Genomic DNA, 12,656 nt, shown 5'->3' with positions numbered 1-12,656 from the left:
CAAGTGATCTTCCTTATGTATGTCATTAAAATTTGCAAACTAACCTATTTTTACTATAGCACAACTCTGGGGTTTTGGAGGGTGGGGGCAAGAGAAGATTTGGAATGTGGGTATTTAGGCTGATTAGCATGTGTGTAGAATCTGTATATAGTTATTTAATTCAAACAGATGTGACATTATGATACTGATAGATAAAAATGTATTTCGTGTCAGTGTATCTTTTAGAATGCAGGACTGGTAAGGGGAAGAACTATAGAGGAACAATATCTAAAACTCAGAATGGTGTGCCCTGCCAGAAGTGGAGAGACAGTAAACCTCATATACCTAAGTATGTCCTTTTCATATTTGTGTATATGTTATTCTGAACCTATTCCAAGCCATCCATATTAAATGTGTACTAAAGAATTTTGTAGAGTATATCATTAAAGCAAGTTGTTCAGCATTCAAACTCATTGGTAAGAAATCATTTCCTCCTTGTCTCAATCACTGTGATCTCTACCTGTTCTCAGAAAGACCTGCAAGGCTGACATATTTCTAAGCATCTATGAAATTTATCCTTCAGTGATTCAAGGGGATGTACTAGATGACCAAAAGGATGATTTCAAAGATAGCATTTCTGGCCAAATTTGGTGGTCCTTAAGCAAGCAAAACATTCATTGGATGAAATCCTGGCTCCGTTGAAGTCAATGGCAAAACTTCCACTGACTTCAATGGGGCTAGGATTTCACCCGTTCATTTCAATGAGTGCTAAAAGTGGCAAAGGAGATAGAAGTTACATCATCTTATTGGAGACCCCCTTGCATGTTTCCATGACAGTATTTTATGGCATTAAATGAGAAGCCGTCAACAAGATTGAACTGTTAACCTCCCATTCACACAGGATGTGTTAGTATCACATGCAAGTTGTTGACAACTCTCGTATTTAGTTAATGCCCTTTTTTACGTTCCCCAGGAAAGTGTTCTGTATGAAATATTGCTCTTTTTAACTATGTGTGTTAGAAAAACACAGCAGGCAGTTATTGATGGAGCTCAGACCCTGGCAGTCCAACAGCAACAATCCGTTGCAAGTGTAAAAGAGCATTCTAGGTCTATGAGGCTGTCATATTTCCTACAAACTGTAGATATGAAGCTGTTGGCTTTTCTCCAGAGTCATCAAAGAACTGACATCCAGTAGCTATGAAGAGGCTACTAATGACAGCGACAGAATACTCTTCAGATAAGGATTTCAACTCTGGGCAACCAAAGGGAGCATCTATTTCCTTGGCCTTTCATGTGTATGACTAGAGTCCAAAATCACCTGAGAAATTAGGACATTTCACTTTCGCTGTAATGGCATTTTTATTTTATTTCAGTTATACACCTGACAACAGTCCCCTTGCAGGATTAGAGGCAAACTACTGCAGAAATCCTGATGAGGATGAAAAAGGACCCTGGTGTTACACAACAGATCCTGATACCAGATTTGATTACTGTAACATCCAAGAATGTGAAGGTCAGGATACACACACCAAAGATCTTTTTACATCACCATATCTCTAAGTATGTTAAATTGTGCAAGTGCTTTTTTTTCAAAGTATGGAAAATATTAGCTCCCTGACCCCATTATCTCTTCATTTGAGACCATGCCAGCAAACTTGAATCCAGAAGCTGCAAAAAACTTCCTCAGGTGAGTAGTCTTTATTCAAGTGACTTGCAGGATCAAGCCCCTTGTTGTTCTTTTGGGTAGCCTCAGTGGTATTAGAACAGTTCCCTAAGGTCAACATACAAGTACATGTGTTCCAGAGGACATATCCTTTTGACAATGACAGAGGAGGACATCTTTTCTTGGTTAATATTATTGTACTGCATTAGTATCACATCCTATTTTTAATCATCAGACCGATCCCACCATAATATATCTAAGGACATCAAAATCTGAGGACCTGGCCCATTTTTGTGGTAGTTAATATGGCTATTACCATTGGCCTTAATTCAGCAAGGCACTTAAGCACAAACCTAACTTTAAGCATGTTAATAGTCCCATTGATATTAATAGGTCCCCTCATTTACTTAAGTTTGGGCATGCGCTTAAGTACCTTACTGACTCAGGGCCTTGTTTGTGTATGACCTTGTTCTTGGATGTTATCGTTTGCCATAATTCTGTCTGGAAACTTTCAAAACTAAAAAATAGGGTTTTGCCACTTCCCAATGGTTTTGTTTCAGCATCCCACTTCAGAGTCACTTAACATTTCCATTATAACAGCTCCTTGCCAGATCATTGTATGGTACGAAAGGACTCATAATTAGAGACGAGCCTGATCCAAAAATCTGGATCTGAAGAAACTCCTATTTGAGGGAGTTAAAAAAACAGACACAGATCTCAGTTTTGTGCTTCAGGTCCATTTGTGCTTTGAATTCAGATCCAGCTGGGACTTAGCACGAAAGTTCTCAACAAAAAGGATGTCTCCCTGAATGGCTTAAATTGTATAAATATTTAATAGATATCATGGAATCACAATTTTCGGTTGGTTTTAGATACTTTTTGATCTGCTCTAACTAGAAAATGGCATATTTAAGAAAAGAAAAGAAAAAGAAAAGAAAAGAAAGATTGACCTGACGATCATGGTCATGCAAACAACGGCCATTGACACCAGTGGGAGTTTTGCATGCAGACATATGGCATGGGCCAGTCCTGAAAATCTTGCAGTCACATAAAATTTGATTCAGTTGATGAGCATAAGCACCATGAACTTCTAGGGATCCTTTGCTCAGTGCATAAAGAGATTAATCTTGGTTCAACTCCCCTATTCTAAACATATGGCTCTTCCTTTATTTTCCTTCTAAATCTCACGCAGACAATTCTACTGAACCGAGGTGGGACTTCCTCTGCTGCATGGGGCACAAGTAACTTGCAGGTTTAAACTAGAGAAAATGGTGATTCTCTGTAACTTGAAGTCTTTAAACCATGATTCGAGGACTTCAGTAACTCAGCTGGAGGTTAGGAATCTATTACAGCAGTGAGTGGATGAGGTTCTGTGGCTGGCAATGGGCAGGCGGTCAGACTAGATGATCTTGATGGTCCCTTCTGATTTCAAAGTCGAATCTATGAAACTTAATGGATTATGTTCAGGAAATCAAATGAACATCAATCCAGAGGGTTGGCCTTGCCATGGTCTGATTGTTGAGAGTAGTGGGAGAATGTTAGCTGTTTAGTGTCATCATATTACATCCCATGGAACCAGAGTCTTCATTATCCAAGTCAAGGAGTACTTGTGGCACCTTAGAAACTAACCAATTTATTTGAGCATAAGCTTTCGTGAGCTACAGCTCACTTCATCGGGTGCATACTGTGGAAAATACAGAAGATGTTTTTATACACACGGACCATGAAAAAAATGGGTGTTTATCACTTCAATTTTCATGGTCCGTGTGTATAAAAACATCTTCTGTATTTTCCACAGTATGCATCCGATGAAGTGAGCTGTAGCTCACGAAAGCTTATGCTCAAATAAATTGGTTAGTCTCTAAGATGCCACAAGTACTCCTTTTCTTTTTGTGAATACAGACTAACACGGCTGTTACTCTGAAACCTGTCATTATCCAAGTCATTACTCTTTAAAGGAAGCTACGTTGCAAAGGAAGTTTCGACAGTAATATATACATCCTAACAGCTCCTTAGGAATCTTCTTGTCATATCATAGTTTTTTAATTGTAATTTTCATTGTTTTTATTTAAAAAGATACACTATAGTGTAACCAATAAGCCAAATAAAATAAAGGTATTTAAGTAGGTGAAGTCACCCACCAGTAGAAAGACGCTTGCCATTTTAGAATAGTCCTTCACTCTAGTTTTGTCTTCTAATTGGTCTCTTGAGCTGATGGCAAGTCCAAAGGGAAAGTTTCCAGACCAGTGCTGTTCTTGATTTTTTCTTTGTTTTCACTCCTGCTTGCCCATACAGAAGAGTGTATGCATTGCAGTGGCGAAAACTACCACGGCAAAATCTCCCAAACCGAGTCTGGGATGGAGTGCCAGCACTGGGATTCTCAGAAGCCTCACTCGCATGGGTACATCCCTTCAAAGTAAGTCATAACCAGTAATAAAATAACTGATCAGCTAGATGGACCAAAGACCAGGGAAATAGCCCCTGGGGTCTGGAGCCAGAAGGGAAAAAAGATGGTTAGATTATTTTTCATAGTAATTTTCCAGTTTCATGTTGATAATACTTGATCATGTTTTTTGGTGGCCAACCTCTCCCTTGGCCATTTGAGCCAATACATTTTTGCATGTACTTGACGTTTTGCTTGTTTGCCATACTAATACCATCGGCAGCCTTTGGGAGTGTGTGTGTGTGTGTGTGTTTTTAACATCCTTCCCTTAAAAAGAGAGGGCTGGGGAGGCAAAAAGTTCTGTTTTGGTCCAGGGCAACAACAGGGCTGATCTGCTACCTCTCAGTGCAATGGAAAAAGGTAAATCAACAATCCTTTCTCTTTTCTTTCTGTTTCTTTGGAGGCCACTCCAAGTTATCTGAAATTCAAGCTAGGGAAAATTGTAGTGACTGAAGAACCTCAGAAGGCTCTGAGGTTTGGTTCTGATAATAATTAATAATACCTAACATGTACATGAAACTTTTCATCTATAGATCTCAAATTACTTTACATTGCTAAGCATCATAGACCTCATTTTATGGATGGGGAAACTGAGGGTTTTTTTTATGTCTCATTGTTTTACTGTGTTTCCCCTGCCTGTCCTTTTCCACTTGTTGTCTCTTGTCTTATATGTAAATTGTAAGCTCCTTGGGATGTTCTTTGTGCAGCGCCTAGCATATTGGGGTCCTGGTCCATTACTAGGGCTCCTAGGTGCTACAACAATACCAATAGCAAAACAAACAAATAACACCTATAATATAAGGGCAGAGATTTCAGAGATGCTCGACATCCAGAGTCCCAATGACTGGAGTTGTCAGGGCTGAGCACCTCTGACTATCAGGTCCTAAGTGGCTTGCCCAAGGTCACATAACAGCTCAGTAGCAGAGCAGAAGTAGAACCCAGGTCTCAACTCTCAGGCCAGTGTCTTATCCACTGGACTATGCTGCCATTCATAAAACCTATAATAACCACCTTGCAAAACTTGAATGCTTGGCCATATTTATCTGAAACTTTTAAGATCTTTTTAGTGCTCCCCATTCTCAGCTGATGTATAGAACATAACAGCTGGTGACATGAAACCTCCTCAGGTGGCCCTTCATTCTTGTCTTATGAGTCAGAATGAACAAGTAAGAGGTTGAATCTGAAAGACAGTAACATTTTAAAGTCACCCTCCCCCTTTTGTTAAAGACAGTCTCTAATAAACACATATTGAAACAGACAAGCTTACAGAATATCAGAAGAAAGATGAGGTAATATTATGAAAGTTTTCTGCTCTGAGATCTTAAAAAAATGGAAACCAGAGAAACAGATTTATATGCTTCACAACTTTAAGCTGACCTGCCAGGAAGGAATATCTCCTGCAACGTCACAGTATTGAACAAATTGCCTGGGTGGTGGTTTGGGGATTCCCTTCCTCTGAAGAACTGAGATTAGTACAGGAGTAGTCAGAGCAAAGGTTTGATCCCCTGGGGCAAATGCTTGATTTCTTTCTCTCTCTTTTATCTTCTTCCCTCCCTCATGCTAAACCAGTTCTCTTCACCCTCTCCCTTCACCACCACTGTCTCTGCTGACCCTGACAGTGTTTGTGTTCAGGGAATAGAGAGATAGTGATTATGTCTAGATCCTGAGCAGTCAGCTGGGAGGCAAGTGTCCTGTACCTTCTCCTACACATGTGCAATCAGGAAGAGCTAATCACACCAACTGGTCCAAAATGTTGAGGGGAAAAGGAAAATGGAAAACTAGACATAGGTCACTGAGAGCAGAGCACAACACAGTGGATCACATGAGCAATTTCAATTTACAGCAAATATATTCAGATTTTTAAAATTTTGTAGTATGATACATTGCATAAAGGCGAGCTACTTAGGAAACGACCAAACAAAGCAATATCTCCTTTTAAAAATAGCTCGCTGTTAGAGAAGGGTCTAGTAATTCCTTTAGGCCCCAGTCCAGCAAAGCTCTTAAGCACATACGTAAGTTTAAGGATGTTCTGCCTCCTTGTGTGCGTGCATCATGGCACAGTATTTAATTAAATGATCACAAGCCATTTGCTGTACAAGACCCCTGTCTCATTCAGTGCACAGAATGGACAATGAATGAGGCTGTGGGTTGCAAGAAGAGAAAGGATGTTCTCTTATGGGTAAGAAACTGGACTGCGACTCTTATTGCTGGTCTGCAATAGTCTTTCTGCATGATGTTAGGCAGAACTACCATAGTGCATGTGAACAAGGGGCCCAAATGGAGGTTGCACAGGTAACCTTAATTCTGGCATTTCCTAACTTTTTGAGTGTTGACTTTGGAACCTTACTGTTCTTTTAATATAGTTTTTCCTATGTAATGTATATTTCATTCTTTAGCCCAGTATCAGAGTGTCCAAAAAAGCCCCTTGTGCCCCAGAAGGGGCAATTCATACTGTCAGCCATTAGTGAATTAGCTTCTTAATTTAAACTTCTAATTTTCAGCTTTCCAGAGAAGAATCTGAGGATGAATTACTGCCGTAATCCTGATGGCGAGCCTCGGCCCTGGTGTTTCACTACCAACCCCACGAAACGCTGGGAATTTTGTAACATTCCACGTTGCAGTAAGTGTTACTTATGGAGATTGTGGAACCCAAGCTAGCTATCACGGCAGGCAGTTGCAACAGGTAGACGCTAGAGCCAAAATGTAGGGAAAAGTTGGGGGTGAGGCTGGAGGGTGGAATCCATCAACAAATATTCCAAGAAGAGCCTTCTGTACCAGGGAAAGTGCATCATTAATAGAATCGTTTACTAAGTTCTACTCATTTAAACCTGTGCAAGTGCATTGAGGGTGATGAGGCTGCGTAGGTTTACTGAGTGCATAATTTGCACAGTTGTCTCTGAAACTCAAATTTGCCCTGCAGAAATTTTATTACTGATGTTAGCTATAGAGGGAAATAACTCAGATTGAGTCTCAGGATGCATCTTCACTAGGGAAAAAAGGGTTTTTTTAAAAAAAACTCAAGTTAACTAACAGGAGGTCAAATCCTAGTGAAGTCAAGGCAGTTTGTAGTTTTCACAAGAGTTTGCAGGTCAAGGAAAACTGTGGGGAAGCCTAGGATTTACTGTGGCCTGTTAACGCATGTGAAAACTACAAACTGTGTTGCCATCACTAGGATTTTATCCTATGTTAGATAACTCAAGTTAAGAACACATCTTTTTTCCTAGTGAAGACAAGACCTCTGAGCTCAGGGCTAGCAGTTAAAAAAATCCATTAAACTGAGCACATTTGACATGCAAATCACAGAGACAATAAATATGGTGCACCACTATGCCATTTTCAGACCAGAATTGCACTTTGAGGAGCAGGCTTATATTTATGTCATCAGTCCTAGTCTTCTCAAGTATATGCTTTGCTCACTGCTTTATGAAGAAGCACATATTTGCTGGATAGAGATCAATTAAAACACATATTTATTGATGGAGGGTGAATATTTGACAGGTTTCTCTACAGTAAGAAATGGGTTGAGAAAGTGTAAGATCACTGATACTGAGTTTAGAACTTTAACTAGTTTTATGGAACATGTTGACCTTTTAGAACCTTATTATTCTTCCATCGGGAAATTATATGTACAGTCAAAATGTATGTTCCTTTTCATCTTCAAGTTAAAAAACAAAACCAAATAAATAAATGTGGACTCACAACCCAATGGTAGCTCATTTACGCCTTTGAGGTTCCCAGTGCTCTGGTTCTCCTTGGAATACTTGTGGGCTGTGGCTAATAGACACCTGCCTTTCTTAATGCTTATTGCATAAGTACCTGAGTAGTTCTAACCATCTTCCTTTCTTCAGCATTCTCCTTTTGCTGCCAGACCATCTCAGGCTCCTTGTTCCAAGACTCGCTCTTCCCATTAAATCTTCCCCCTCCAGATTTGTGTTTTGCTGCAAAGGCCCCACACCCTGCTGTGATGCTTCTCTTTACAACATCTCACAGGGCCTCATCCTCACTACCTCCTGTCCTAACAATCTCTGCTCTTCCATCCTACCTCTCAGACTCACCTAGTCTTACTCCCTCACCTCACTTTTCTCACCTCCATTGTGGTGAGACAGCTAGGGCGGAGGAAAGGATGGATGGTTTAAATGTGGTCATGTTGCCGCCAGATGTTTCAGAGGGTTCGGCATAGAACAGAATTCATTCTTTGGAAAGTTTGATTCCTTTTGAAAATTTTATGGCAACTTAAAATCCAAGTGAGATGAGTCAAGAAGGAATGTTTTCTCTGTGCTTTGGCTTATGTCCTGCCATAGCCTTCAGAAACCTCACCAGTATAGAAACAAAAAGTGCATGTTCCACATTATGCAAAGTTAAGCTGAGTTATGCAAAGTTAAGCTGACATATCTTGAAGGCACTGTTTATATTCTTTTCCTTTTCTGGTATAGCTACACCACCACCACTTCCTGGCCCAGGACGTCAGTGCCTGTCAGGAAATGGAGAGGATTATCGTGGCAGGATAGGTGTCACTGTGTCAGGAAACACTTGTCAACGTTGGAATGCTCAGTTTCCCCACAAACATGCCAGGACTCCAGAGAGCTATCCCTGCAAGTATGTAAAACCTCTTCATTATTTGGTGCCTGCTGGAAGTACCAAGGAACACAGTCATTTCATGATGATGTAGACATAATATTGAGGTTGGCACAATTTTTGTCCAACCATATTGCTAAGTTCTCCTTTTTCCATATTATTTCAGCTCTCTCATTATTCTTCTTTAATTTCTTCACTTGATCCTGCTCTTTGATTTTTCCTGTGTTCCTCCTCTTCATCTCTTGTTCTTATGTACTTGCATCTTCCGCTCTGGCATTCGTGGTCTTCCTATTCTTCCTTTCCCCTCTCACATCTATCCTTTACTGTATTCCATACCCAGGTGCTTCCATGTAGAATAAGAGTGTTAGAAAAATTATTTTTCCCAGTGATGATACTGTTCCACAATGTGCTTTATCTGCACTACTATTGGTGTCCTGTCACAAGTGAAGGAAGCACAAGTGTGATCCACTGGTGAACATGTGTTACAGATTCTCCTCTGTGCTGATCCGCAGAGGATACGAGCTGTTACAGCCTCCAGCTATAGAGCCTTGGCTCTTAAACTCCATCTATAGCAGCACATGCATTAAGTCTCCAGTTCAATGTGACCACTGCTATCTTTGCCAACATACCAGGGACCTCCAGAGCTAAAAGCAGGAGCAGCTACAGTTTGAGCTGAAGAGTCGAGGCTGTAAAACTAGGGTTTGTAACAACTCATATCCTCTGTGGATCAACATAGAGGGGAACCTGTAATACTCACCTGGGGTTACATAAGCATCAGAAAAGCTGCTCATATTCTTAGCATGTGGACCTTTCTTACCTAGAATGCTGACCGGACTCACAACAATAATGCATTGCAGTAATTTGTCTTTATTACGGATAAATGTAATTACTGAGCAACATTTTGCTGAAGTAGTGACTCACAATAAATACAATAATAAACAGGTGAGGAAACATTCCCCACCCCCTTGTTCTCGGCCATTATCAGATTTCCACGAGAAGCTAATTTTCACACAGTGCTTTTACTTCAGGGCTTTAGAAGAAAACTACTGTAGAAACCCTGACGGTGAGATCAAGCCATGGTGTTATACCACCAACAGCACAACACGATGGGAATACTGTAACATACCCAGCTGTGATGAGACAGATGCAGAAAACACTGGTAAGGAGAGTGGATGCACCTGTGATATGGAAGTTGAAGGAATAGTGGGAGACAGTCATTCTTTTTTTGTACCAATTGCAAATAAATCATTGTTTATTCATATTTTTATTAATGTGGTGATCTGAACACTGCAAACCACGTCTGAACATTAGTGGAAGGTTGAACCTGTTGAGGGTAGGATTTAAGTCTGGGGGGAAAGTGCAGTGTGAGGAAGAAAGGTTTTACATCATATTGTTCCACTGACTGCCTTGGCTTTGGAAAAGTTACTGAGCAGTGGGCTTACGGAGCTTCATTTTTCCTTTTGAACTTAGTATCTTTTCTAACATCAGAGAAGATTTAAAAGTGTGGAAAAAGTTAAAAAACAGGAAAAAATGAAAAATAAAACCCTAGAAAGCATTAATCGATTGCATTCAATGGCAAGGAAAGAAAAAAAATGGAGATAAAGCAGAAAAACATAGTAATTAAAAATTCAATAAATATTCCATTTTTGAAAACTGAAATGAAAATTTTCCTTTTGTTTCAAAATTTCTCATTGCAATTGTTTTAAAAAATGGTTAAAATGACATTTCTCTGTTAAAAATTATTGTTTTGGACAAAACTCAATTTTTTGGTGAGAAAATTTTGGGCTCAAAAATTTCAACCAGCCCTTCAAATGATACAAGTACAGTAGGATCCCAGTTACCCAAATTGCTTGGCACCATCAAGTATGCGTAGATACACCAGATGTGTGTCCATCGATAACAAATCAATAGAAGCTGCAATAATTTAAGAGAAAACATCAGCCTCCAAACTCCAACCCCTGAAAAATCCAAACCAACACTTCCACCTGTTTACATATCCTAACTAACAACCCCAAACTCTTTCAGTACAAACAAAGGGAAATCATCCCAATGCAAGGTCACTAGAAATACATCTGATATAAAAGCACAACTTTGGATCCACATTCTGAACTTTCACAAAAAGAAAAAGAGTACTTGTGGCACCTTAGAGACTAACAAATTTATTTGAGCATAAGCTTTCATGAGCTAAAGCTCACTTCATCGGATGCAATCAGTGGAAAATACAATGGGGAGACTGAATGCATCCGATGAAGTGAGCTGTAGCTCACGAAAGCTTATGCTCAAATAAATTTGTTAGTCTCTAAGGTGCCACAAGTACTCCTTTTCTTTTTGCGAATACAGACTAACACGGCTGCTACTCTGAATTCTGAACTTTGTGATTCTCTAATCCAAGTATGCCCATAAACACAAAATTGAAACTGAGATTGCATCTAAGGAACAGCATCTGACTCATGAAGGTAACCCATTAAAATGCCCCTTCTGAATGAGATCTTGTCATAAGAAGGTATCTGTGACAGGCAGGCTAATCACTCTGACTTGTTTGTTTATTGCTTTTATTTGTTTGTTTTGTTTTTTCTGTGCTCGTTTATCAAAGTAAAATTCACCTTTAAAGCACTGCTTTTTATTGTTCATTACAGATGCAATTGTGCTTCACCAGGGTCCAGTCATTGAGGATTGCTTTCGAGGCACTGGCCTGAGTTACCGTGGCACAGCTTCGATGACTGTCTCAGGAAAGAAATGCCAAGCATGGAGATCAATGTCTCCGCACAAACACACAAAAACCCCAGAGGCATATCCAAATGCGTATGTTTACTTCGACCACTATCACAAAAGCAGTGTAGGCATTGTCCAGAAATCTGTTAATTGTGCCATCCACGTAAAGGGACACTGTCAAGTTAAAATTCACATTGCAAACAAATTTCTTTACCAATTTACTAAGAGTGCCTTGAGAGATAGAATTTTAAAATCCAATTCAGTTGTTGTTATTTTAGGTCTTTGTTTAATTGTTTTAGTTTCTCCCACTTGGACAATGAAAATCAGCTAAGCCAGCTTCACTTTCAGGATCTTAATACTGCAGTGGTTTCAAACACTGGAAGAGGATGTATTTCATTTAAAATAACATCTTTCATTATTATTTTGTAAACCAATGAAACATTTATATTGGTCTAAGATTTTAAAAAAACTTGTTTTCACAAAATTTAAATTCTGGGCTAAATGTAAGTACTGTATAGAGTCTTTTAAAATTGCTCTTAAAGAAATTAAGAGTTGTCATAAATATTCCAAGAATCAGACTTATGGCCAAATTCTGCCATCAGATCCACACTGTAGGTCATAGAAATATGCACTGTGTTATGTATTTGAGAATCTGACAGCTGCCTTTAAACCTGCTTCAGAACAGTGTATGGGAGAATCTAAGAAAATGGAAATTACTTATATGGACACAAATAATGTTGCAATACATACTGCTCAGGAATATGTATAGTATTGCTAAGTTATATGTATTTTGTGACTGCTGTAGTCATAATTAGGAGATGGGGGTTGGGAATATTATATATAGCGCTTAACTACCCTGATAGTTAAGAAGTTTTGCCTAATGTTCAACTTAAACCTCCCTTGCTACAATTTAAGCCCCTTGCTTCTTGTCCTATCCTCAGCAGTTAAGAAGAACAATTTATCTCTCTCTTCCTTGCAACAACGTTTTATGTACTTGAAAACTGATATGTTCCCTCTCAGGCTTCTCGTCTCCAGACTAAACAAACCCAGTTTTTTCATTCTTCCCTCATAGGTCATGTTTTCTAGACCTTTAATCATTTTTGTTGCTCTTCTCTGGACTTTCTCCAGTTTGTCCACATCTTTCCTGAAATATGGCACCCAGAACTGGACACACTACTCCAATTGAGATCTAATCAATGTGGAGTAGAGCAGAACAATTACTTATCGTGTCTTGCTTATAACACTCCTGCTAGTACATCCCAGAATGATGTTTGCTTTTTTTTG

At 39.4% G+C, this 12,656-nt stretch overlaps 1 protein-coding gene across 1 annotated transcript in view; it reads left to right on the top strand.

Moving 5' to 3' along the window:
* Positions 1–12,656, top strand: part of LOC311517385 (plasminogen-like) — a 71,522-nt gene that overhangs the window by 22,726 nt on the left and 36,140 nt on the right. Inside the window, exons 4-10 of the mRNA XM_084622172.1 lie at positions 214–328; positions 1,353–1,492; positions 3,938–4,058; positions 6,587–6,705; positions 8,519–8,681; positions 9,689–9,819; positions 11,297–11,462. Coding sequence (XP_084478298.1) covers positions 214–328; positions 1,353–1,492; positions 3,938–4,058; positions 6,587–6,705; positions 8,519–8,681; positions 9,689–9,819; positions 11,297–11,462 — 955 coding nt within the window. The remainder of the gene's footprint in view (positions 1–213; positions 329–1,352; positions 1,493–3,937; positions 4,059–6,586; positions 6,706–8,518; positions 8,682–9,688; positions 9,820–11,296; positions 11,463–12,656) is intronic.

The sequence above is a fragment of the Lepidochelys olivacea genome, assembly GCF_965140295.1.
Source record: "Lepidochelys olivacea isolate rLepOli2 genome assembly, chromosome: 3".
Lineage (NCBI taxonomy): Eukaryota > Metazoa > Chordata > Testudines > Cheloniidae > Lepidochelys > Lepidochelys olivacea.
This window is presented reverse-complemented; position numbering and strand designations above follow the sequence as displayed.